This window comes from Microcaecilia unicolor, chromosome 2 (assembly GCF_901765095.1).
Source record: "Microcaecilia unicolor chromosome 2, aMicUni1.1, whole genome shotgun sequence".
In the NCBI taxonomy this organism is placed as follows: domain Eukaryota; kingdom Metazoa; phylum Chordata; class Amphibia; order Gymnophiona; family Siphonopidae; genus Microcaecilia; species Microcaecilia unicolor.
In genome coordinates this window covers 513,909,036-513,935,342 of record NC_044032.1, presented here as the reverse complement: position 1 = coordinate 513,935,342, position 26,307 = coordinate 513,909,036, and the positions used below count along the sequence as shown (strand labels likewise).

The following is a 26,307-nucleotide window of genomic DNA, read 5'->3' as shown; positions in this document are numbered from 1 at the left end:
AGATGCGGGAGACACCCTCTGGCAGACCCAAAGAGGCAAAGTCTACGCCCTCAACATCCAGGCCGTGAGAGCCAGGGACTGGAGGTTGGGATGCAGAAGAGCCCCTTCGTCCTGCGTGATGAGGGTCGGAAAACACTCCAATCTCCACGGTTCTTCGGAGGATAACTCCAGAAGAAGAGGGAACCAGATCTGACGCGGCCAAAAGGGAGCAATCAGGATCATGGTGCCTCGGTCTTGCTTGAGTTTCAACAAAGTCTTCCCCACCAGAGGAATGGGAGGATAAGCATACAGCAGACCTTCCCCCCAATCCAGGAGGAAGGCATCCGACGCCAGTCTGCCGTGGGCCTGAAGCCTGGAACAGAACTGAGGGACCTTGTGGTTCACTTGAGATGCGAAGAGATCCACCAGGGGGGTGCCCCACGCCTGGAAGATCTGTCGCACCACACGGGAATTGAGCGACCACTCGTGAGGTTGCATAATCCTGCTCAACCTGTCGGCCAGACTGTTGTTTACGCCTGCCAGATATGTGGCTTGGAGCACCATGCCGTGACGGCGAGCCCAGAGCCACATGCTGACGGCTTCCTGACACAGGGGGCGAGATCCGGTGCCCCCCTGCTTGTTGACATAGTACATGGCAACCTGATTGTCTGTCTGAATTTGGATAATTTGGTGGGACAGCCGATCTCTGAAAGCCTTCAGAGCGTTCCAGATCGCTCGCAACTCCAGAAGATTGATCTGTAGATCGCTTTCTTGGAGGGACCACCTTCCTTGGGTGTGAAGCCCATCGACATGAGCTCCCCATCCCAGGAGAGACGCATCCGTGGTCAGCACTTTTTGTGGCTGAGGAATTTGAAAGGGACGTCCCAGAGTCAAATTGGAGCAAATCGTCCACCAATACAGGGATTCGAGAAAACTCGTGGACAGGTGGATCACGTCCTCTAGACCCCCGGCGGCCTGATACCACTGGGAGGCTAGGGTCCATTGAGCAGATCTCATGTGAAGGCGGGCCATGGGAGTCACATGAACTGTGGAGGCCATGTGGCCCAGCAATCTCAACATCTGCCGAGCTGTGATCTGCTGGGACGCTCGCACCCGCGAGACGAGGGACAACAAGTTGTTGGCCCTCGCCTCTGGGAGATAGGCGCGAGCCGTCCGAGAATCCAGCAGGGCTCCGATGAATTCGAGTTTCTGCACTGGGAGAAGATGGGACTTTGGGTAATTTATCACAAACCCCAGTAGCTCCAGGAGGCGAATAGTCATCTGCATGGACTGCAGGGCTCCTGCCTCGGATGTGTTCTTCACCAGCCAATCGTCGAGATATGGGAACACGTGCACCCCCAGCCTGCGAAGCGCCGCTGCTACCACAGCTAGGCACTTTGTGAACACCCTGGGCGCAGAGGCGAGCCCAAAGGGTAGCACACAGTACTGGAAGTGGCGTGTGCCCAGCTGAAATCGCAGATACTGTCTGTGAGCTGGCAGTATCGGGATGTGTGTGTAGGCATCCTTCAAGTCCAGAGAGCATAGCCAATCGTTTTGCTGAATCATGGGGAGAAGGGTGCCCAGGGAAAGCATCCTGAACTTTTCTTTTACGAGATATTTGTTCAGGGCCCTTAGGTCTAGGATGGGACGCATCCCCCCTGTTTTCTTTTCCACAAGGAAGTACCTGGAATAGAATCCCAGCCCTTCTTGCCCGGATGGCACGGGCTCGACCGCATTGGCGCTGAGAAGGGCGGAGAGTTCCTCTGCAAGTACCTGCTTGTGCTGGAAGCTGTAGGACTGAGCTCCCGGTGGACAATTTGGAGGTTTTGAAGCCAAATTGAGGGTGTATCCTTGCCGGACTATTTGGAGAACCCACTGATCGGAGGTTATGAGAGGCCACCTTTGGTGAAAAGCTTTCAACCTCCCTCCGACAGGCAGGTCGCCCGGCACTGACACTTGGATGTCGGCTATGCTCTGCTGGAGCCAGTCAAAAGCTCGCCCCTTGCTTTTGCTGGGGAGCCGCGGGGCCTTGCTGAGTCGCACGCTGCTGACGAGAGCGAGCGCGCTGGGGCTTAGCCTGGGCCGCAGGCTGTCGGGAAGGAGGATTGTACCTACGCTTGCCAGAAGTATAGGGAACAGTCTTCCTTCCCCCGAAAAATCGTCTACCTGTAGAGGTAGAAGCTGAAGGCTGCCGGCGGGCGAACTTGTCGAATGCGGTGTCCCGCTGGTGGAGAGACTCTACCACCTGCTCGACTTTTTCGCCAAAAATGTTATCCGCCCGGCAAGGCGAGTCCGCAATCCGCTGCTGGAGTCTATTCTCCAGGTCGGCGGCACGCAGCCATGAGAGCCTGCGCATCACCACACCTTGAGCAGCGGCCCTGGACGCAACATCAAAAGTGTCATAAACTCCTCTGGCCAGGAATTTTCTGCACGCCTTCAGCTGCCTGACCACCTCCTGAAAAGGCTTGGCTTGCTCAGGGGGAAGAGCATCAACCAAGCCCGCCAACTGCCGCACATTATTCCGCATGTGTATGCTCGTGTAGAGCTGGTAAGACTGGATCTTGGACACGAGCATAGAGGAATGGTAGGCCTTCCTCCCAAAGGAGTCTAAGGTTCTAGCGTCCTTGCCCGGGGGCGCCGAAGCATGTTCCCTAGAACTCTTAGCCTTCTTTAGGGCCAAATCCACAACTCCAGAGTCATGAGGCAACTGAGTGCGCATCAGCTCTGGGTCCCCATGGATCCGGTACTGGGACTCGATCTTCTTGGGAATGTGGGGATTAGTTAATGGCTTGGTCCAGTTCGCAAGCAATGTCTTCTTCAGGACATGGTGCAAGGGAACAAGTTGTCTGCAGGGATGCCTCTTGTGACCCCGGAGTGGATTGTCACGACGGACGCCTCTTTGACGGGCTGGGTAGCCCACTGCTTGGGAAGGACAGCGCAGGGGCTCTGGTCTCCTGCAGAGGCAAAGTGGTCTATCAACCTCCTGGAACTCAGAGCCATTCGGTTGGCGCTTTTGGAGTTCCTCCCGGTACTGGCGTTGAAGTCAGTACGGGTCCTGTCGGACAATGCCACGGCTGTGGCCTATGTCAACCGCCAGGGAGGTACCAAGAGCGCCCCTGTAGCCAAGGAAGCCATGAATCTATGCCAGTGGGCGGAAGCGAACCTGGAACAGCTGTCAGCGGCCCACATTGCCGGAGTCATGAATGTCAAGGCGGACTTTCTCAGTCGCCATACCTTGGATCCCGGAGAGTGGCAGTTATCGGCTCAGGCGTTCTTGGACATCACGAAGCGCTGGGGCCAGCCGAGCCTAGATCTGATGGCGTCATCGGCCAATTGCCAAGTGCCGTGCTTTTTCAGCAGAGGACGGGACCCTCGATCTCTGGGAGTAGATGCTCTTCTCCAACAGTGGCCGACACAGGAGCTTCTCTATGTGTTCCCGCCCTGGCCCATGTTGGGCAGTGTACTAGACCGGGTGGCAAAGCATCCGGGCCGGATAATCCTGGTGGGTCCGGACTGGCCCAGACGTCCCTGGTATGCGGACTTGATCAGGCTCTCAGTGGACGACCCTCTGCGGCTGCCAGTGGAGCAGGGCCTGTTGCATCAGGGTCCCGTGGTGATGGAGGATCCCTCCCCCTTTGGTCTTACGGCCTGGCTATTGAGCGGCAGCGTCTGAGGAAGAAGGGCTTCTCAGACAAGGTCATCGCCACTATGCTGAGAGCGAGGAAGCGCTCTACTTCTACTGCTTACGCCAGGGTTTGGCGTACCTTTGCAGCGTGGTGTGAAGCAGGCTCACTTTCTCCCTTCACTGCTCCAATTTCTTCAGTGCTGGCGTTCCTGCAAGAAGGTCTGGAGAAAGGCCTGTCGCTCAGTTCCCTTAAAGTCCAGATAGCGGCTCTGGCTTGCTTCAGGGGCCGCCTGAAGGGTGCTTCCCTGGCTTCGCAGCCAGATGTAGTACGTTTTCTCAAGGGAGTTAATCACCTGCGCCCTCCTCTGCACTCAGTGGTGCCTGCATGGAATCTCAACCTGGTGCTAAGAGCCTTACAGAAGCCGCCTTTTGAACCCTTGATGAGGGCATCTCTGAAAGACCTGACGTTGAAAGCAGTCTTTTTGGTGGCTATCACTTCAGCCAGAAGAGTTTCCGAGCTCCAGGCACTCTCATGTCGAGAGCCTTTTCTGCAGTTCACTGAGGCAGGAGTGACTATTCGTACAGTGCCTTCCTTCCTGCCCAAGATTGTTTCTCGCTTCCATGTGAATCAGCAGCTCTGTCTCCCTTCCTTTCGTAGGGAGGACTACCCAGAGGAATACTCTGCTCTCAAATATCTGGATGCGAGACGAGTCATCATCAGATACTTGGAAGTGACCAATGATTTCCGGAAATCGGATCATCTGTTTGTCCTGTTTGCAGGTCCTCGTAAGGGTCTGCAGGCTGCTAAGCCTACAGTGGCAAGATGGGTCAAGGAAGCCATTGCAGCGGCTTATGTGGCCGCGGGGAAGGTGCCGCCTATCCAGCTGAAGGCTCACTCCACTAGAGCTCAGGCGGCCTCGATGGCAGAGGCCGGGTCCGTCTCCTTGGAAGAGATTTGCAAGGCGGCAACTTGGGCATCGGCCCATACCTTCTCCAGGCATTACCGCTTGACTGTGGCTGCTCGGGCGGAGGCCCGGTTTGGAGCTTCAGTGTTGCGGTCAGGGATTTCAATGTCCCGCCCTGGGTGAGTACTGCTTCGGTACATCCCACCAGTCTATGGATTGATCAGCATGATGATATGGAAGGTAAAATTATGTATCATACCTGATAATTTTCTTTCCATTAATCATAGCTGATCAATCCATAGCCCCTCCCAGATATCTGTACTGTTTATATTCTGGTTGCATTTCAGGTTCAAGTTTAGTCTTCAGTTCCTGTTCAGGAGGACTTCGTGTTCAAGTTTTTTCAGTTGGATTCTTCAAGAGTTGAGACGAGTTTGTGTTACAGTGAGCTGCTGCATTCCTCTCCCCTCCGTTTTACGGGGCTGGATTGAGACATAAATTCTGCCGGCGCTCCCTCCCGCTTCGTGCGGCTGTAGGGCAGCTTTGTACCCCTCCCGCTTCGGCGGTGTTAGGGTCAGTCAGCTCCTCCCGCGGTTGCAGGATAAGCCAGATCCCCCCGCATCGGCGGGGTGGTGTCCCTCCCCCGCTCCGCGGGGATGAGCTGGACGTATTCTCCTCCCCCAGTTGTGTGGGGATGAGCTGGGTTAATTCCCCTCCTCCGTTTCGGCGGTGGTGAGCTGGGCAGAGTGTCCCTTTGTGGGTGTAATTCTCTAAGTGCTGAGTCCTGCGGATGGAGCTTTGATATCGACATACTGAGGAGTTTCCGGCAGCACATGACCCACATATAGGGAGGCAAAAGTTTGCTCTCTATCTCCACCTGCTGGTAGATGGACACAACCCACCACCAGTCTATGGATTGATCAGCTATGATTAATGGAAAGAAAATGATCAGGTATGATACATAATTTTACCTTTGCGTTTTTAAATTAAATAGATTTTATCAATAAACCCACAAATTCTATTCTAAACTTTTAAGACATCATGTGACTGGAGAGAGGACAAGAAGCAGTAAGTGTATTTTCTAACAGAAAGGCACTCTGCAAGTCCTGTCAAAAACTATGGAGGCAATTCTCTAACTGGGTGCCACAAATTCGGTGTCTAAATGCAGCGCACTGAGCACTAGTTCTATAATGGCTTCTGTGTGCTCAGATTCTATTATAGAAAACTAACATGTTGGCATATACACACCTACATTTAAGTGTACCCACTTATGCTATATCAATAAAAAGTGTAATTGTGCCTGCTTAAATGCAGCATCTTACCACATAGCATACATGTAAGTTACATGTGTAAATGTTGGACACTCATGTGCCCATGTACATGCCCCCTTGCATTTACGCACTAAGAAAGTTGCACTCTAAAGTTGCAGAATTCTGGTTAGCGCCTAGCTTGCATTTACATTCATAACTGTAACAGTTATGTACGTAAATATTAGTATTCTATAACTTACACTTGCACTCAAAATGTAGGCACCAAGTTATAGAATGATTTTTTTTTTATACAACCCTTTATTTCTAGGACTGTAAGAAAAAGAAAACTGCCATAGAAACTTACAGTAAGAAACATTTCAATTAAAAGCTTAATGTTTCTATGAAAACTTTTAGTTTGGATGGATGACAGAGTTCTTAATGTTCTCTGAAGACAAGGAGGACACGATATTCACATATATGGGTGACATCATTCAAAGAAGCTTAGTGCAGAGCAGTCTCCCAACTTCTTTCTGAAGCTTTTGGAACTGCCACCGTGCATGTTTGCGCAACTTTCTGCCCACCGCATGGACCCAACCAGCCATTCTCATTTGCAGAGCAGTGAAGACGGTCATTGCATCTCTATCCCCTCAGGTCATGTCTGTGTTTTTTTTTACTAGGCCTTGTTTGCCTTCTTTTTATAAGTGCTGAACAAGACCAGTGTTTCCTTTCCCCTTCCTTTTATTTTTCCTAGTATTTTTGTTACTTAAGTTTTCTTTGTTTTTATATGGCTCCCTTAGGCCTGAGTGCTCCAGTCAGGGTATATTTTTTTCTTTGTTTTTCATCATTGAGTTATTTGATTTCACTTTGGCTATTTTTCCTGCTATTTTCCCCAATAAGTCCCAGCCAGGGGCTTCAAAAAGTATTCTGGTGTGGCAAGATGTCACGTACACTCAGTTGGTGCCTGACATGTCTGAGGCCCAAACATGATGTTTCTCTTTGTAAACTCTGTTGACGGATGTTCAAGAGAACCATCGAGTTGAGAGCGGCGCAGAACAAGTCCAGTCCGTTGACAGAGGCATCGGTCTCCATAACCCTGGCAGCTGCATCGGATACTAGGAATACATTGGCTTCAAGGAGGAGATCTCCGCTTGTCATGACATCCAATATTGATAGCACTCATCGAGGTTCAGCATCATCGGATCTCCGCAACAAGGATGCGTAAGGATTCAACATCATCCTTGTTGGTACCGAGTCCAAGAATCAATCAACACTGGTCCCTGTCGAAGAGTGGCCCTAGGAGTACTGGAGCATTGGCACCTGAGAAGCATCTGCCCACAGAGAGTAGCTCCCCATCTAGGAGTTTGGTGCTGATAACAGCCTCCTCCAGGCTGGGGCCAGTCTTCTGTTTTAGCCCCGATTAACTTCCGTAGACCTGACTATGCTGACTGAACACCCACCTTTACCTGTGCACCTCTCTCTGAGGAGCAGTTCAGGACCATAATGCAGGAGGAGCTGAGGTGACTTCTTACCCGACGCAGTGCCGTAGCATCAAGGGTGTCGATGGACCTGATGTTGATCCGGCCCATACTTGGAGTCCTGTGCCCCGGTAGAGTAAATTGATACCATGCTCGAAGGGATGTCTGGGTCAGTGACGGTTGAGACAGTGTACGTGTCCAGTCCCTTGGGAGCAGAAGCTTCCTCGAGGTCCAGGTACCGTACCATTGCAGGGCACTATCATGCATCTAGTTTCCTGAGGCAAGTGACAATTCAGATAGAGGAATATTATCCTGAGTCTGACTATTCCTGGGTTTCTGAAGAAGAACCCCAAGTTCTCTGAGGCAAGATCTTTGGAACTTCCTTCAGATCTCTTCTAGCCGCATGACAGAAGAAAGTCTTCTGCTGAGGAGCTTTTCTTCACCAGTTTTGTCAGGAGTTGGCTCAATCCACCCTATTTAAGTTGCAGATTGAGGATCAGCACAGGGCAGAAATGTTGGACATCCTTGACTTTGATGCCCCCTTCTAAGGAAGCTGTGGCAGAACCTGTTCACAACATCCTTAAGGCTATACAGATGTGATAGTGGGAGACACCTCTCTCTATGCAGCCTATTCATAAGAAAGTTGACTTCATATATAGAGTCCAGAAGACTCTCGGATTCAAAAAGCGCCAGCTTCCACTCCACTATATAGTCATTGAAACCACTCTGATAGGACCAAGAGTTCTAAGTCTCACTCCTCGGTGTCCTCAAAGAGGGATTTGAGGACTTTGGATTCTTTTGGGAGCAAACTATTCCAGAGTGCTGTGCACACCTCCTGCATACATTCTTACCATCTCTTCATTAGCATGTACTTGAAGTCCTTGGTAAACAATGTGGCAGATTTTGCAGACACTCGATCACTTGAGCAAGCTTCAGAACTCTGCTAGTTAGTAGCCAAGCAGCAAAAGTGTCTAAAGCATATGGCAAGGGCAACCTTTGATGCTTTCAGTGTGCCATCCGAGGCCTCTACTGTGGGCATTGGAATGCACAGACACCTGTCTTCATGTTTCTGACCTTGAACCAGTGGTTCAAGAGCAACTGGCAGATGTCCCTTGCTGGGGTGGTGATCTTTTTACCTCATCAAGAAACATGCTGATACCATCAAGCCACTTTCACAGCCTACTCCCGCTGTGTCCTCCTCTTCCAGGAGGTATTCGGGCACAGGTCAAAGGAAACCCTACTACATTCTTAATACATAGAGGCCCTCCTACCTCCCACCCTTCCCAATTGGCCCAGTCTTCTCACTCCTGTCCAAGGTAGCAGAAACCTGGCCAGCTCTAGTCAAAGCAAGGGGCAAACATTTTTGTAATGTTGTTTGCTTTTCTACGGCTTTCTTGGTTCCCTTAGACCTGAGCGCACTGATGGGCACAAATTTTTATTTAATTTTTTGTGTACCACCACTGAGCTGTTTAATTTTGCTGTGGCCATTTATCTGACCATATCCCAAAAAACATCCAGTGGGTTTAAGAAGCGCTCCAGATGCAATAAGATCATATCCTGCACTGACCTGCAGAATTGATGTGTCTGGGCCCTGATCATTTAGCTTCTTTATGCAAACTCTGTTTACAGATGAAGAGGTCAATAAAGAGTAGATAGGAGCTGTGCGTTACCCTCTTTGGTTCTAATCTATCAATTTCAGCATTGGCGGCATCTGTCCCTATGGCATCAAGCACTGTATTGGGATATATCAGCATCAAGGAAATTCCCCCTGCCTCGGCGTCAAGCATTGATAGCGCCCACCAAGACAAAACATGTTTGGACCCAGCCCTGAGGACTTGTAAAGATTTGACATCATCCTTGTTGGTGCCAAGGGACCCTGGTACAGGGAAGAAGGCAGAGGCCAATAAGCACCAGCATTGGTCACCTTCGAAGCACAGCACCGGGATCTCCGCTCTGAGGGTGTCAGTCATCCCATCTTGGAGACCCATGCCCTGCCTGTTGGCTGGGCCTTGATGCTGTTGCCCAGACAGTGCAGGCATTGGAATCTGCTTTAGCTGAGATGGTGCTCCTTTCAAACTGCTCACTCAAGGGCCAGGAGGGACTCTGTTCTTCAGCACCCTGACTCTGAATCTAAACATGAGTCCAATAGACCAAGCCAGGCCCATGAGGAAAATTACCCTGAGTCTTATTCAGACCATTTATAGGAGTCTGACCTTGAACTAGAGATCCTCTTGGAGGAGGGGTCCTTAGGTCTCGTGCCAGTCCCCTCTCCACTTGAGGAGCCCTCTTTTTTTTTCCCAGTTTTGTTTGGGAGATGGCTCAGACCATGTTGGAGTTAAGCCCAGTGCAGAAATGTTGGCCATCTAGATTTTGATTCCCATTCTAAGGAAGCTGTGACAGTGCCTGTTCACAACATCTTTAACAGTTCAGATGAAACAGTGGGAGACCCCTTTTTCTGTTCAGCCTATTCATAAGAAGGTGGACACCATGTATAGAGTCTAGAAGGCTCTCGAATTTAAGAAGCTCCAGTTGCCATACCACTCTATAGTCATCAAATATGCACCCAAAAGGGCTAAAATCTCTAAGACTCGCTTCTTGGTGCGTCTGGGGAGCATGCAAGGACCTTCAAATCTTTTTGGAAAATTGTTTTCCAGAATGCTATGCTTATTTCCTGCATAGACTCTTACCAGCTCTACATGAAGTCCTTGATGAACACTGTGGCGGAGTTTACAGATTGTCTACCATCTAAGCAAGCTGCATAACTTTGCCAGCTAGTAGCCAAGCAGCAGAATTGTTGGATGCACATGGCATGGGCAGCTTTTGACATGTCATCCAGGGCCTGTGCTATGGGAATCGGCATTCGCAGACTCGCCTAGCTGCATGCTTGTGACCTGGTACCAGTGGTTTAGGAGAGTCTGGCGGACATCCCTTGCTGGGGCGATAATCTTTTTAGTGACAAGGTATAGGAGGTCGCCAACCTGATCAAGTGGAGAACTGATACCATCAAGTCTCTCTCTTGGCCTGCTCCTGCTGCAACTTTCTCTTCCAGGATGTATTCGGTCACTGGACAGAGGAGACCCTACTACTCTCAAAGGCATAGGGACTGCCCTCCTTCCTGTCCTTAGTCGGCCCATGGCTCTAACTCTTGTCCGAGGCAACCAAGAACTCAAAAGTCCCCAGTTAGCATCCCAGTTGAAACATAGGCTGAGCTTTTGACTGGCTACAGGAGAACATAGCTGCAGTAAAAGTAGCTGTGCCAGACCACATCCTGATAGGGAGGCTGAATTTTTTTCCAGGAAAGATGGCCCCTTGTAACCTTAGACCAGTGGGTTCATAAGAAGGTAGATGCTGGATTCAAGAAGCTCCAGCTGCCACACTACTCTATAGTTATCAAATCTCCTTGTGAAGACTGGAGTAGTTTCTAACCCTCATCACACAGAATGAAGAGTCTCTTCTGCATCTCATCCTCCAGTCCCTATCCCTTGTGGTCTGGATGTTGAGAGATTAGACATTGACTCTCTCCAGCTGCCTGAGGTTATCTGCCATGTCCTATTTGCTTCCAAGAAGGATTCCATTAGAAGGTCATATTAAAAAAATGTTGAAGATGTTTTCTGGCTGGTGTGAGGGCAAGGCCCTAGACCCTTTCTCCTGTCCTACACAAAAACTGCTTGAATACTGAGTCTAGTCTCAAAACCAACTCTATAAGAGTTCACTTTGGTGCAATTGGCATTTACCATCAACATGTAGAGGGTAAGTCAATCTCTATACAGCCTTTAATTTGCTTTATATGAAGTTTGCTTTTGTTGAAGCCCCCTATCAAATCTCCTACAGTGTCATGGAATCTCAGTGACTTTCTCACCTAGTTGAAAGCTTCTTTGGAGCTGTTTGACTCTTGCCATCTGAAGTAACTGAGCTTGGAAGGTCTTGTTTTTGGTGGCAGTCACTTCAACACAAAGCAAGTTCCAGGTTCTAGTATCTGATCCACTTTACACTAGATTTCATCATAACAAAGTAGTTCTCCACTCGCACCTTAAGTTCTTTCCTAAAGTGATGGCTGAATTCCATCATAACTAGTCAGTTGTCCTGCTAACATTCTTTCCCAGACATTATGACCATTGTGGCAAAAGTACACTGCACACCTTGGTCTACAAACAAGTCTTGGCCTTCTGTCTAGAGTGGACTAAAGCCCATTGACAGTTCACCCAGCTTTTTGTTTCTTTTGACTCAAACAGGATGGGGGCAGCGATTAGGGAATGCAATTTATCCAGTTGTCTAGCAGATTGCATCTCTAGAACCTGGGCTGTCTCTGGAAGGCTATGTTATGGCTCGGTGTTGGGTCTGTGGCTGTGTCAGTAGCTCTTCATACAAAAACTGTAGCACAGATATAGAGAACCCAGTCAACCCTGAACTGTGCACAAAAATGCTGAATTCTTGTGATGCTAACACAATGAATGTGCCAAAAGCTTTTCCCTCTATGTAATGTAAGGAAAACAATTTTTTTTTTCTTCAAGTCTTTTAATTTGAATTTTTAAAATTATTTTAGGAAGAAAGACCTCAGAAGCCTAACGTACTCAGTGCCGCAGCACAGACAATTTTTAGTACTTCATAGGCAACCTGCTCAATCATTGGTCAAAAACCTCCGTTTTTTACTTTTTGTTTTTTTTCTATTTGCAAGTAAAATGTCAAAACTTTAGAGCATAGTAAAATCTCCAAGCACTTAACTTAATGCAGTGGGCACAAAAGTAACTTTGCTTTCTTCAAAGACAAGCAGGACATCTTATTCTCACATTGTGTTGGCATCACGAGAATTTAGCATTTATGTGTCAGTAGCCCACCTGAGATCAGCCTCCATTGAAGAGATCTGCAAGGCTCTGATGCAGTTTCTGTCCACACATTCACATCTCACCATTGCCTTGAGCTAAAATCCCTACATGACAGCATTCTTCAGAATTTATTTGGTGGTCTAGAATCAAACTTCTCCCTCCTGTGCCCATTTTGCTTTTGTTCCAGGTTGATCAAAAAAAAGTTCCTTAGCCTGTTATAAGTCTTGTACCCCTGTTTTTTTTTGTCTGTCAGCCTGGGAGTTAGGGATTCCCACATGTGAGAATAAGATGTCCTGTTTGTCTTTGAAGAAAGTAAAGTTATTCACTTCTAGCAGGTGTTCTCAGAGAACAGCAAGACACACATTCACACATACCTGCCCTCCTCCCCTAGGAGTTGTATTCTGTCAGCTATTGTACTAGACTGCCATGGTCCCGTGCACCACATATAGGGAGGAAGTTATGCGCATTTGCGGTGCTCCTTCAAAAAGCTATTTGAAGCTGTGGAGCATGTCCACTTGGGGCTCCATCCAGGGGCGTATCTGGACTCCGGCGGTAGGGGGGGCCAGAGCCAGAGGGAGGGGGCACATTTTAGCCCCCCCCCCCCCCGCCGCCGAGTCCCCACCGCCGAGCCCCCACCGCCACCAATGACTCTCTCCACCCCCCTCCTGCCGCCAACCCTCCCCCGCTGCCGTTGCTTACTTTTGCTGGCGGGGGACCCCAACCCCCGCCAGCCGAGGTCTGCTTCCACCTGCCGCTGCCGTAAAAACTTCTTCTTCAGCCGGCGGGGGACCCCAAACCCCCGCCAGCCGCCCCGCGGTGTTTAAAATTCATCTTCGGCCTCCGTGGCCGTGCTGCTGTGATAGGTGCTGTTGAAATCCACTTCGGAGTCTGACGTCGCAGCACGTACAACGTACAACGACGTCAGACTCCGAAGTGGATTTCAACAGCGCCTATCACAGCAGCACGGCCACGGAGGCCGAAGATGAATTTTAAACACCGCGGGGCGGCTGGCGGGGGTTTGGGGTCCCCCGCCGGCTGAAGAAGAAGTTTTTACGGCAGCGGCAGGTGGAAGCAGACCTCGGCTGGCGGGGGTTGGGGTCCCCCGCCAGCAAAAGTAAGCAACGGCAGCGGGGGAGGGTTGATGGCGGTAGGGGGGTCCAGGGCAAAATCTGCGGGGGCCCAGGCCCCTGAGGCCCCACGCAGATACGCCCCTGGCTCCATCAGATAATGTCACTCGCACATGAGAATGTGTCCTGCTTACTTTGGAGAACACCTGCTATAGGTGAGTAACTTCACTTCATTATAACATGAACTTCCATTTTACAAATGTGTATATGCATTGTAGGTGAAGGAGTACTAGATCTCTCTACAAAGAAAAACAATTTGAGAACTGGAACACCAGATGCAAATGATTCATCCAATAATTTAAGGTAAGCAGTATTTTAGGGACTAAGCTTACAAATAACAGAGAATACACATTAACATGTCTTTTTGTAGTGTTTATGGCCAAGTTCTTGTGTGTTTTCTGTACATTTTTTTCTAATATACAAATGAGAACTAAACAGTCACCAAACTTTAGTTTACGATGCTAAAAGTAAATGAAAATTCTAATGTAGGAGTTTAGGAAATGTAGCTGTAGAACAGTTAAATATTAAGTCTTAATGGTATTCTTTAAGAAATGTACATGGAATATTACCTAATTTACTTAACAAAAAATTTTAATTTGCACAAATTCTTCATATTTTTTTTACCCATGGCTGGTAGATAGTGGCACATAGCTGAAATTGTATTTATCAGTAGCTGGTGTCCATTAATCCCTATGTTCAGAAAGCTGCCATTACCCTAATACAGAGGCATCCACACCATAGCTGAGCCCTTTTTTATTTCCACAAAATATAGAAAATAATTTAGTACAGTAAAGGGGTGAGTTATCAAGGTGGGCTACGGTTAACACAGGTTATTTTATCATGTCATCCTATTTTAGCACATGGTCCAATTTTATTCAATGAGACCTTGTACCAAAATAGTATGTCTTGTGGTAAAATAACTTCATACAATAACTGTTGCAGAGACACAAAAGAAAATTCAGACTCAAAACCATGTTCATCAATATGTAAACTTGTATAATATATCTATACTAGTGAAAACATTTTTTAGGAGGAAAAGACCTCAGAAGCCCACAGTGCTCAGTGCTGCAGCACAGAAATTTCTTAGCACTTCATAGGTGGTCTGCTTCATCATCTGTCAGAAAAACCTCCATTTTTTCTTTTACTTAGATATTTCAAACTTGTATAGTTCACACCATCACCATATGATTATCAGGCAATATAAGGCACTCAAAATATTTTTAAAGCACTTTGCTTCTTGAAGCGCTTCCAACGGGGACCTGTTCGCCAACAGCTTTCTCAAGGGAACCGTGCTGTTTTTCTACTGTGCCATATATCATCAATCTCTGTCCTCTAGAATCAACATTTTTTCAACTTATTTATTTATTTATTTTTGGTTACATTTGTACCCCGCGCTTTCCCACTCATGGCAGGCTCAGTGCGGCTTACATGGGGCAATGGAGGGTTAAGTGACTTGCCCAGAGTCACAAGGAGCTGCCTGTGCCTGAAGTGGGAATCGAACTCAGTTCCTCAGTTCCCCAGGACCAAAGTCCACCACCCTAACCGCTAGGCCACTCCTCCCATATTGATGAGCACAGTTTTGAGTCTGAATTTTCTTTTGTGATAAAATAACGCATCTTAACAGTAGCCCACCTTGATAACTTCTCCTCTAAATATTTTTGTAGCATTATACAATATGCGTAGAAATATTTCTCCGAGGACAAGCAGGCTGCTTGTTCTCACATGTGGGTCGACGTCCGTGTCGGCCCAGGAATCAGCATTTTGCAAGCAAAATAAAAACAAAGTTTTGCCAGAGTCTTCTGGCGCACATGCGCGGACTGATTTCCTGCCTGTTGCATGAGCATTTCTCGTCAGTTTTTCTTTCTCCGCGTTGAGGTGCGGTAGTTTTTTCTGTGCTCTTCTTAGGCCCAGGAAGAGTCTAAGAGTTTAGTTTTTTTTCTTCTCATTTTTCTTTAATATGTATCATTGTGTTAAAAAAAAAAAAAAGGGGGGGGGGTCCCATAGTAGTTTTAGCCCCCTTTTAAAGTTTTCTTTCTTTTTCGACGCAGCCGATTTTAGGCTGCACGTTCGGGTTATTCCCTTCTTTTTCTGCCTCTTTTCTTTTATCAGGCACAATCGTGTCCTTTAATTTTGCCAAAGCCATTTTTCCTTCCATGTCATCGAACACACCCAGCGGCTTCAAACGTCTGATACCCACGCTTGGTGTATCCGGTGCCTTGGGCACGACCATAGCCCAGCCGCTTGTAGTCTGTGTCTTCGTATGAAGAAGCGGACCCAAGCGTCTCGAGAAGCCCAACGAGAGAAGCTTTTTGGTGCATCAGCTGCCACCCAGGTCAACTCCCCTTCGACAGCGGTGAAGGAAGCTTTGCCGCAGTCGGACTGGGTGTCGGCCTCTTGACATCATCATAGAGGACATCATTCCTCGGTGTCAGGGTAGGTTCAGTGTCGAAGTACCTTGACACAGGTTTTATCCGACACTGAGCAGGAGCGTTCATAGGAGTCTGAGGAAGATCCCAGGTACTTTTCTTCTGAGTCCTTTGGGATTCCCTCTGATCCTTCCCCTCCACCAGAGAGGAGACTATCTCCACCGGAGAGTCTGTCTTTTTCCTCTTTTGTCCGGTAAGTGGCTACGGCTATTCCCTTCCCTGTGAAGGTTGAGGATGAGCCCAGGGCTGAGATGCTCAAGGTCCTGGATTATTCTTCTCCACCTAAAGAGGCTGTGACAGTTCCTCTGCATAAGGTACTGAAGGAAGTCCTTATGCGAAACTGGTCGGCCCCTCTGTCTGGCCCTGTGGTCCTGAAGAAAGCTGAATCCCAGTTTAGGATCCACGGTGAACCTGGATTGATGAGGTCCTAGTTACCCTACAATTCCATGGTGGTGGACTCCGCCCTCAAGAGAGCCAGGAGTACTAGAGACTATGCTTCGGCGCCTTCAGGCAGAGAGGCTAGAACTCTTGATTCTTTTGGGAGGAGGACGTATCAAGCCGCTATGCTCGCTGTCAAGATTGTCATACCAGCTCTTCACGAGCGTACACTTGTGGGACTCGATACGGCAACTGTCGAGCTTCGTTGATGTACTCCCTACGGAGCTGGCCGAGCCTTTTTGCCAGGTGGTCAGCCAGCAGAAGGCGTGTTGAAAGTTCCTGGCCAGGGGTACGTTCAACACTTTTGATGTAGCATCCAGGGTATAGTGATGCGCAGACTCTCATGGCTGTGCGTCTCTGACCTGGATCATTCTGTCCAGCAGCGAATGGCAGATGTTCCTTGCCGGGGGGAGGGGGGGGACAACCTTTTTGGTGAAAAAGTAGAGGATCTTGTTGATCAGATCAAGAACCATAATGATGCCATGGATTCTCTCCCACTGGGCGCCTTCTGCTACTACCTCATCTAGTAGGTATTTGGGGGGGGAAGAGGAGTACTCCCTTTTCCTATCCTAGGCGTAGGTATACTCCTGCTTCTCGGTAGCCTGCCCAGGCTCAGCCCCAGCGTGCTCGTTCTCATCAACAGCGTGCATCTAAGGCCCATACTGCTCCCCAGCAAAAGCAAGGGACGAGCTTTTGACGGACTCCAGTTAAGCATAGCCTCAATAAAATTGTCCGTACCGGACGACTTGCCGGTCGGGGAGAGGTTGATATTTTTTCATCAAAGGTGGTCTCTCTTAACCTCTGACCGGTGGGTTCTTCAGATAGTCCGGTTAGGATATACCCTCAATCTGGAATCCAAACCTCCAAATTGCCCACAGGAGCTCATTCTTACTTCTCCCAGCACAAACAGGTACTTGCAGAGGAACTCTCCGCCCTTCTAAAGGCTCAAGCGGTCAAACCCGTTCCACCAGGGGAGAATAGGCTGGGATTCTATTCCAGGTACTTCCTTGTGCAGAAGAAGATTGGGGGGGGGGGGGGGGGGGAGGATGCGTCCCATCCTAGCCCTAAGGGGCCTGAACAAATTTCTGGTTCGAGAAAAATTCAGGATGGTTTCCCTAGGCACCCTTCTTTCCGTGATTCAGGAGAACGATTGGCTATGCTCTCTGGACTTACAGGATGCTTACACACATATCTCGATACTTCCAGCTCACAGGAAGTGTTTACAAAGTGTCTGGCGGTAGTAGCAGCATTGCTACACAGACTGGGAGTGCATGTGTCTAGTAGCGCTTTAGAAATGATAAGTAGTAGTAGTGTTCCCTTATCTCGACGATTGGCTGGTGAAGAACACCTCGGAGGCAGGCGCTCTACAGTCCATGCAAATGACTATTCAGGTATTAGAGCTACTGGGTTTCATGATCAATTACTCCAAGTCCCATCTCACTCCAGTACAGAAGTTATAATTCATTGGGGCTCTGTTGAACACAAAGACAGCTCTAGCTTATCTTCCCGATGCAAGGACAGACAACCTCCTGTCCCTGGTGTCCATGGTTCGAGCTTCTCAACAGATCACGGCTCGGCAGATGTTGAGACTTCTGGGGCACATGGTCTCCACAGTTCATGTAACTCCCATGGCATGTCTACATATGAGATCAGCTCAGTGGACCCTAGTTTCCCAGTGATATCAAGCTGCGGGGGATCTCAAGGATGTAATCCAAATGTCTACCGACTTTCAGAATTCCCTTCAGTGGTGGATGATTTGATCCAGTTTGACCTTAGGACGCCCATTCCAAATTCCTCAGCCATAAAAAGTGCTGATGACGGATGCATCCCTCTTGGAGTGGGGAGCTCATGTAGATGGGCTTCACACTCAAGGAGCTTGGTCCTTTCAGGAAAAAGGTCTTTAGATCAACCTTCGGAATTGCGAGCGATCTGGAACACTCTAAAGGCTTTCAGAGATCGGCTGTCCAACCAAATCATTTTAATTCAGACAGTCAGATTGCCATGTATTACACCAACAAGCAGGGGGGCACCGGATCTCGTCCTCTGTGTCAGGAAGTCGTTCAGATGTGGCTTTGGACACGCCATCACGGAATGTTTCTCCAAGCCACTTATCTGGCAGGCATAAACAACAGTCTGGCCGACAGATTGAGCAGGATAATGCAACCTCACGAGTGGTAACTGAACATGGGCGTAGTCTGCAAGATCTTCCGAACGTGGGGCACCCCCTTGGTGGATCTTTTAGTCCCTCAGTTCTTTCCCCGGCTTCAGGCCCACGACAGACTAGTGTCAGGTGCCTTTCTCCTGCATTGGGGAACAAGCATCCTGTATGCATATCCTCCTATACCTCTAGTAGGGAAGACTTTGCTGAAACTCAAGCAAGACTGCGGAACCAGGATTCTGATTGCTCCCTTCTGGCCACATCAGATTTGGTTCCCTCTTCTTCTGGAGTTGTCCTCCGAGGAACTGTGGAGAATGGAGTGTTTTCCAACCCTCATCACCCAGAACGAGGGGGGTCGCTTCTTCATCCTAACCTCCAGTCTCTGGCTCTCACAGCTTGGATGTTGAGAGCTTAGAATTTGTCTCCTTGGGTCTTGCAGAGGGTGTCTCCTGAGTCTTGCTTGCTTCCAGGAAAGATTCCACGAAGAGCTGCTATTCTTTCAAATGGAGGAGGTTTGCTGTCTGATGTTACAGCACGGCCCTAGATCCTCTCTCTTGTACTACGCAGACCCTGCTTGACTACCTTCTACACTTGTCAGAGTCTGGTCTCAAGACCAACTCCGTGAGGGTTCACCTAAGTGCAATTAGTGCTTATCATCGGCATGTAGAGGGTAAGCCTATCTTTGGGGAGCCTTTAGTTGTTCGCTTCATGAGAGGTTTTCTTTTGTCAAAGCCCCCTGTCAAACCTCCACCAGTGTCATGGGATCTCACCAGTGTCATGGGACATTCTCACCCAGCTGATGAAAGCTCCTTTTGAGCTACTGAATTCCTGCCATCTGAAGTACTTGACCTGGAAGGTCATTTTCTTGGTGGCCGTTACTTCAGCTCTTAGGGTCAGTGAGCTTCAGGCTATGGTAGTGCATGCACCTTATATCAAGTTTCATCACAACAGAGTTGTCCTCCGCATGCACCCTAAGTTTCTGCTGAAGGTGGTGTCAGAGTTCCATCTGAACTAGTCTATTGTCTTGCCAACATTCTTTCCCCGTCCTCATGCCCGCCCTGGCAAAAGCAGTTTGCATACCTTGGACTGCAAGAGAGCATTGGCCTTTTACGTGACACAGACAAAGCCCTTCAGACAGTCCGCCCAGTTGTTTTTCTTTTGATCCCAACAGGAGGGGAGTCGCCATCGGAAAACGCACAATCTCCAATTGGCTAGCAGGTTGCATTTCCTTCACTTATGCCCAAGCTGGGCTGACTGGAGGGCCTTGTCACGGCGCATAATGTTAAAGCCATGGTTGCATCAGTGGCTCATTTGAAGTCAGCTTCCATTGAAGAGATTTGTAAGGCTGCAACGTGGTCATCAGTCCACACATTCACATCTCACTACTGCCTTCAGCAGGATACCCGACGCGACAGTCGGTTTGGACATTAGGTGCTGCAGAATCTGTTCGGGGTTTAGAATCCAACTCCACCCCCTTAGACCCATTTTTGTTCTGTTCCAGGCTGCACTTCGTTAGTTGTTTATGGTTCCAGGTCAATCTATGTTATGTCCTCGCCATTGTGAGGCCCAATTGACCAATGTTCATTGTTTTGAGTGAGCTTGGTTGCTAGGGATACCCCACATGTGAGAACAAGCAGCCTGCTTGTCTTTGGAGAAAGCTAAGATACATACCTGTAGCAGGTATTCTCCAAGGACAGCAGGCTGCTTGTTCTCACAAACCTGCCCACCTCCCCTTTGGATTTATTTGTTTCTTTTATGCTTTTTGATTTAACTGAGGGAACACGTTCACGCAACGGGTGGGAAATCAGTCCGCATGTGCGCGCTGCACGTGCACCAGAAGACTCTGGCAAAACTTTTTAAATATTTTGCTTGCAAAATGCCGTCCGATTCCTGGGCAGACGCGGACCCACATGTGAGAACAATCAGCCTGCTGTCCTCGGAGAATACCTGCTACAGGTATTTATCTTCACTTTCTCTGAGGACAGCAGGTTGATTGTTCTCACAGACCCGCCCTCCTCCCCTTTGGAGTTATTTATTTCTTTATATGCTTTTTGATTTAATTGATGAGACGTGCTCACGCGATGGGCGGGAAATCAGTCTGCGCATGCGTGGTGCACGCTGCACGCACGCCATTAGACTCTGGCAAAACTTTTTTTTTATTTTGCTTGCAAAATTCTGATTCCTGTGCTGACACGGACGTCAACCCACATGTGAGAACAATCAGCCTGCTGTCCTTGGAGAATACCTGCTACAGGTAAGTATCTTCCCTATTTTGAAAAATACTTTTTCAGTCAAATTTAGACAACAGATGACAATTTTAATGTAAAACAATCTGAGATGTGATTTTTAAGTTTTAATAATGTGATTTCATGGCTACATATAGGTTTTATGCAAGTATCTGATGGTTGTGTATATTAATGTTGCTGCTGCAAATTTTCTATAAGGGGGGTTGACTCTTTTATTACTTGTTTAGCGGTAACGTCACGTTTCTACTAACAAAATCCTTTGGATTTGGGAATTAATGATTTCAAATTGCGTAACTAAATATAACATATTTTTGCTCTGGAAGCAACTATCACAGGAAATAGCAAGCACATCCACAAGTATTATGCAAATACAGAACTGGGACCTAAGAGTTCTTGGAAAGGCTGCTGTACGAGCTATCGTATGTTTGAAAGATCTGTAGCATTTGCTACGATTACCAGTAACTGCCAGATCTCAAAGACTTAAAACAATGTGAGAAGCAGTGATGTTACCTAAGCAAGGAGTATAATAAAGGAGTGGACATTCCCTTGCATTACTATATGCAAGCCTCTCATACAGTGCATCAGTTTACCATCATTTCATTCCATCTATCCAGGAAGCGACACAGGGACAGAGAGGACTATGTGGAAAGAAGTGCTGAGTTTGCAGATGGCTTGCTCTCAAAAGCTTTGAAAGACATTCAGTCAGGAGCACTGGACATGAATAAAGCATCCATACTCTATGGCATACCTCAAAAAACTTTATTTTCCCACTTAGAAGCCTTACCAGCAGGAAAGCCTGCATATTTTAAAAACAAAGCTAGAGATTTCAGTGATAGCTATTTATGTAAAGATAGTAAAGAAACATGTGCTGTACTGCAAAAAGTAGCTTTGTGGGCAAGAACTCAAGCAGAGCGTTCAGAAAAAAATAAACTCAATATACTTGAAACCTCAGAAATAAAATTCCCATCTGCTTCCAGTTACCTCCATCAATTAACTCTACAGAGAATGGTTACTCAGTTCAAAGAAAAAAATGAAGGTGTACATTATGAATCTTCATATCCTACTGTACAATTAAAAATTCCTCAGGTACGATCTTCTGTGCCCAAGCCACAGCCCGACACGTCTGGTCTTCTGGATGTTATGTATAAGGTTTCCAAAACCTCTTCAGTCCTTGGAGGATCAGCACTTCAAAAACTGAAAAATATACTCCCCAAACAGAACAAAAATGAATGTTCTGGACATGTAACTCACTCAAATGTTGATTCCTACATTCTCCATGGGGATCTCTCTCCTTTGTGTCTTAATACAAAGAATGGAACAATTGATGTATCATCTGATCATGCAGAAGATGGCTTGGATCACAAAGATAGTAAGCAGCCAAGGAAAAAACGTGGCCGCTATCGACAATATGACCATGAAATAATGGAAGAAGCAATTGGTATGGTAATGAGTGGAAAGATGAGTGTTTCCAAAGCACAAGGGATATATGGGGTACCTCATAGCACTTTAGAATACAAAGTTAAAGAAAGATCTGGAACACTGAAGACTCCACCGAAGAAGAAACTCAGATTATCAGATACTGAGTTGTATAATGTGACAAATTCAGGGACTGGCAGCTCCAAAAACAGCAGCAGACTTTTGTAATTTATGTTCATTGATATGTATGTGTGTGTGCGTGCGCGCGTGTGTGTATGTATGTGTGCAAATGCATACATATGTGTATGAAAAATACATATGCTCACTATAACAGGAGATATAAAATTATACCGTTCAAAACCACATACATGCCTTTAAGAAATAGTTTATTCAGGGTTTTCACTGTGGACAGAATAGTTGCGCACTTAATTTTTATAGTTTGTATTTAATACAATCCTTGTATAACTAGATGAAAAAGATTCAGGTTTTAGTAGTCAATAACATAACACTTTTGAGAAAATAGATACTTGTCACGTGAAGTATTGATTTTGAATAACTGTTGGAAAAACTATTCTCCTCCTAGCCATTTAATAAACCATCTTATTATGGATATATAATAATGAGTAATGGTTTGTAAACTTTTATACTTCAGTTAAAACATTCATATACCAACTGTTGTATACAGTCTTGGATTAAACAAATCATGGGAAGGGGATTTTTATTTTTTAAGTACAGCTAATTCCTCACCAGTGAGGTGGCTGTGTACAGTATTAAGGGGATACATTTTGTAGCAGCAAATATTGAGTACATTTCAACACCCCTTTAAAAGTAGAAAAAAAAACATTTCACTGCTGCAAAGTTTTATCAGAGAAGAATGAGGAACATCTATAACTTAAGCATAATTTTCTTGTTGGATATAGCAAGAGTTTGAGGTTTATGAAATATGCTTAGTAATGAAGTATTTATGGAAACTGACAGTTAAAACCAGAGTAGCTATAGACTTTCATAATGAATATATGATGAAACTATAATACCATGCAAAAGGAAACTTTATTCAAATAATTTATTTAAAAAGACTTTCGGAAAGTAAACTTAAGTTCCAAGGAGAAAGTTAGAATGCAACTTAGAGCATGTTTATAATATGCACAGAATAAGCTTGAAAATAGTGACTTTGGTTTAAAAGCGTGCTAGTTGATGTTTTGACTACTATAAATTTTTTGACATTTTTATTTAAGGATTGTGTCACACTCCTATTGAGAAACCTCACTGTAACTGTAATGTATTTGCTGCTGTGACATTTCAGTACTTTTATTTTCAGTCAAAATGAATATCCAAACTTCATTTTGGTAGGCCAATATTTTGCTAAAAACCAAATTGCAGTTTGTTCAGGGTCTTAATAGTTTTATAAATGTTAAACAGTTATGTAAACTGTTTTGAACTTTCAGTCATGTAAATATTTTATAAAATCAGTTAGAAACTGGGCAGTTCAATTTTAATATTTTCACTTGAGAGACCTCTCAAGATAGTGGTTTTTCAATGAATTCTTAAGTATTTGGATTTTATGGAATGCATAATTTTTAGTAGCAAAGTGTCATAAAACCATAACTATTGTTGTGGCTTGCTTTATATATTCAAAATTCTATTAAGAACCCTATTTTCCTCAAAAATGTTGTTAAAATGAAATAAAGTAATATTAAGCTAGCAACACCATTTTATACATTTCCTAATTTTAACAACTATGCTTATACCAACTAATATTTTACAAAGCAGATCTTTGATTTAGCCACACGTTGGCTCATTTGTGCACAACAAATATCTGACTCAACCAGTGTAGTTGATCAGTTGTGTATTTTGCAGTGCATAAAATCCCTTTTTCTGGCTATTATGTGACCAGGTGAATTTGAATATGGTCTTCTGTTTTAGACTGAATGTCCAGTAGGCCAGCATCCTTGTGGATACTCTTTGATCAGAATTTTACCACCACAGTCTTAGTCAAATGGCATGCCTAGCCTCTTGCCTCCTTTTACTAGGCCATAGACTCTAGCTACACACTTTTGAGTCCTTTATGTTTTCATTGGAAACATGTGCCCTGTATTTTCCTGACTGTTTTTCCACAGTGTTTACATTCCTGATTTTGCCCAAGGAAAAGGAACTGAGCTTGAGTCATGATCCCATGTGTTACTTGGTAATAGATAAAGCTGCCAATAGGCTACTGATCACCCCATAAATATATTTTTGATAATTAGGAAAAGAAAAACTATAACAAACACATTTCAGAGTTGGTGGGCGTTAGTTTTCTAGGACTGTCCTGAATTCTCTGACTTCTTGATGTGTTCCTTGTGTGTTATAAAATTAATCCAAAATAGAATATAATGTAGTAAATTATGCATCTACTAATACATAATCTAAATGTGCAAGCAGACTACACAGCATCAGTTGCTGAGGATAGTTTTTAGTATATATGGTGTAACGTGGACATATTTGTCATCTAAATATATCCCCAATCAAAAGAAAAGTGAAAATGTTTTGCAGTAAGATTGACCTTTTTGATAGACTTTTGTTCCTAAAAGAGGCACATTTGACAGATGATGCCTAGAATTTTTACAATACTGAGCACTTGTTAGACACCAGATAATATGCATATTGGGTGGAGGTGTATACTGACAGTAGGATGAGTTCCATATTTAAGATGATCTGAAAAGAAACAGGATTTGTATAATCAGGGACATTTTACTAACCACTGTTCATTTCGTTTTTTTATAAATAGTATTCTATTAATTTTGCCGATGTCTAGTATATATATTTATTTTCAGGTCTAATAGTATATTAACATATTTTTGATACTTTAATACTTAAACCTCACAAGACAGATAGTTAAGTAATCTAAGGCTAAACAGAAAAGCATAAAAAGGCAAATTTCAACACATTCTAATAAAGCGTTATTTAAATGATACTTTTGGACTGTATTATAAATGGTTACTAGACACTGATTGGCAGTTAACAATTCCTGAAAATTCAAGTTTCAGCACACTTTTGAATGAAGGTTAAAGCAAGTCCTATATGCTTTCTACTTAATGTTTCTCAAGTATTTTATATTTAAAAGAAAAAACAGTGCCTCTGTTTTTAGAACTACTGCTCAGTAAAGTTGTTTGAACATTTCTGGTAGCTAATGACAATTTTATATTAAATTGTATATTAACTTTAGCAACTTTTTTTTTAGTTGTTTACAGTACAAATACTTGTATGTGTGTGTGTGTGTTTTTTTTAATTGCAGTATTTTCATTGTCGCAGTAACTTAGTAAAACTTTGTGACTGCCTTGATTTTTGACAGATTTTGTTAATATAACTGATTTTTAGACAGTCATATTTATGCATAAATCAATTGCACTATAATTCCTGAATTATTTATTACAATATTTTCTAATGAATTTCATGTTATCTAACTTTTGTGTTGTAAATGTACTGTAATTGTTTCCTCTTGTGTTCTAAACCTAAATCTGATTGTAAAAAATTGTTTGGTTAATGTGTTTTTGGGATGTAATTTGTAGTAAAACACTTCAATGCTTTTGCACATAAAATCTGAAATGAAATTGGTTTGTGATTTCAGTCATTCAGTAAACAAGAAAAGATTATGAATTGGCTCATTTGATTTTATCAGAATCTAATGTATTTTTGCGATGGCTTGATGCTTATATACTAAGGGCCCTGTTTACTCAGCTGTACTGTAGGCAAGCAAACTTATAGATACCCATTATATTCCTATGGGTGTCTCTGTTTGCACTTGCTAATTTTTAGTGCGTGCTAAAGAGTTTGTGCACCTGCAGCACAGCTTAGTAAACAGGGCCCCAAAATTGACAGACTTTGCACCGGCATACATCTTGTCCAAAAGGGAGATGTGTAAAAGGTAGAATTTGTCAGATTAGCTGATTTGATCTTCTTCAGCAAATACTAATTCTCATAAGGGATAAGGCTATGTCAGTCTAACATTTATGTGGGGCAAAATGTCCAGTTTAGTTTTTATAGTGATATTAATATTAGTAATACAGGATATAATGAACAAAGGTGGAAGTATTATATATGTCACTAATCATGGATAATGTTACTGTAATGAAACAGGTTTTTTATATTCTAATATTTAAAATAAATGTAATATACTACTACTACTACTTATCATTTCTATAGTGCTACAAGGCATATGCAGCGCTGTACACCATACATGAAAAAGACAGTCCCTGCTTCAAAGAGCTCACAATCCCTACAAGCAGATTAAACTTATTTAAAACCACAAACTAAATGAGACATAAAAAGACTTCAAATGTCAACAGTAAGAAGGAAAACTAGTAATTATGGAAAAAATTAATTAAAAAAAATTTAAATATATATATATATCCAAAACTTGAATACATGCACTTGGCAAGGAGGCGTTTTTCTGAGCATAATTT

At 45.3% G+C, this 26,307-nt stretch overlaps 1 protein-coding gene across 3 annotated transcripts in view; it reads left to right on the top strand.

Annotated features, from left to right (window-relative positions):
- LCORL (ligand dependent nuclear receptor corepressor like) overlaps window positions 1-26,307 on the top strand; it is a 286,137-nt gene that overhangs the window by 193,339 nt on the left and 66,491 nt on the right. For 2 of the 3 annotated variants that reach the window (XM_030191226.1, XM_030191228.1), the window contains one exon: window positions 13,400-13,484. In XM_030191226.1, coding sequence (XP_030047086.1) covers window positions 13,400-13,484 — 85 coding nt within the window. Of the gene's footprint in view, window positions 1-13,399; window positions 13,485-21,063; window positions 25,450-26,307 lie in introns of those variants that run through there. The other variant, XM_030191230.1, reaches the window with a different exon arrangement.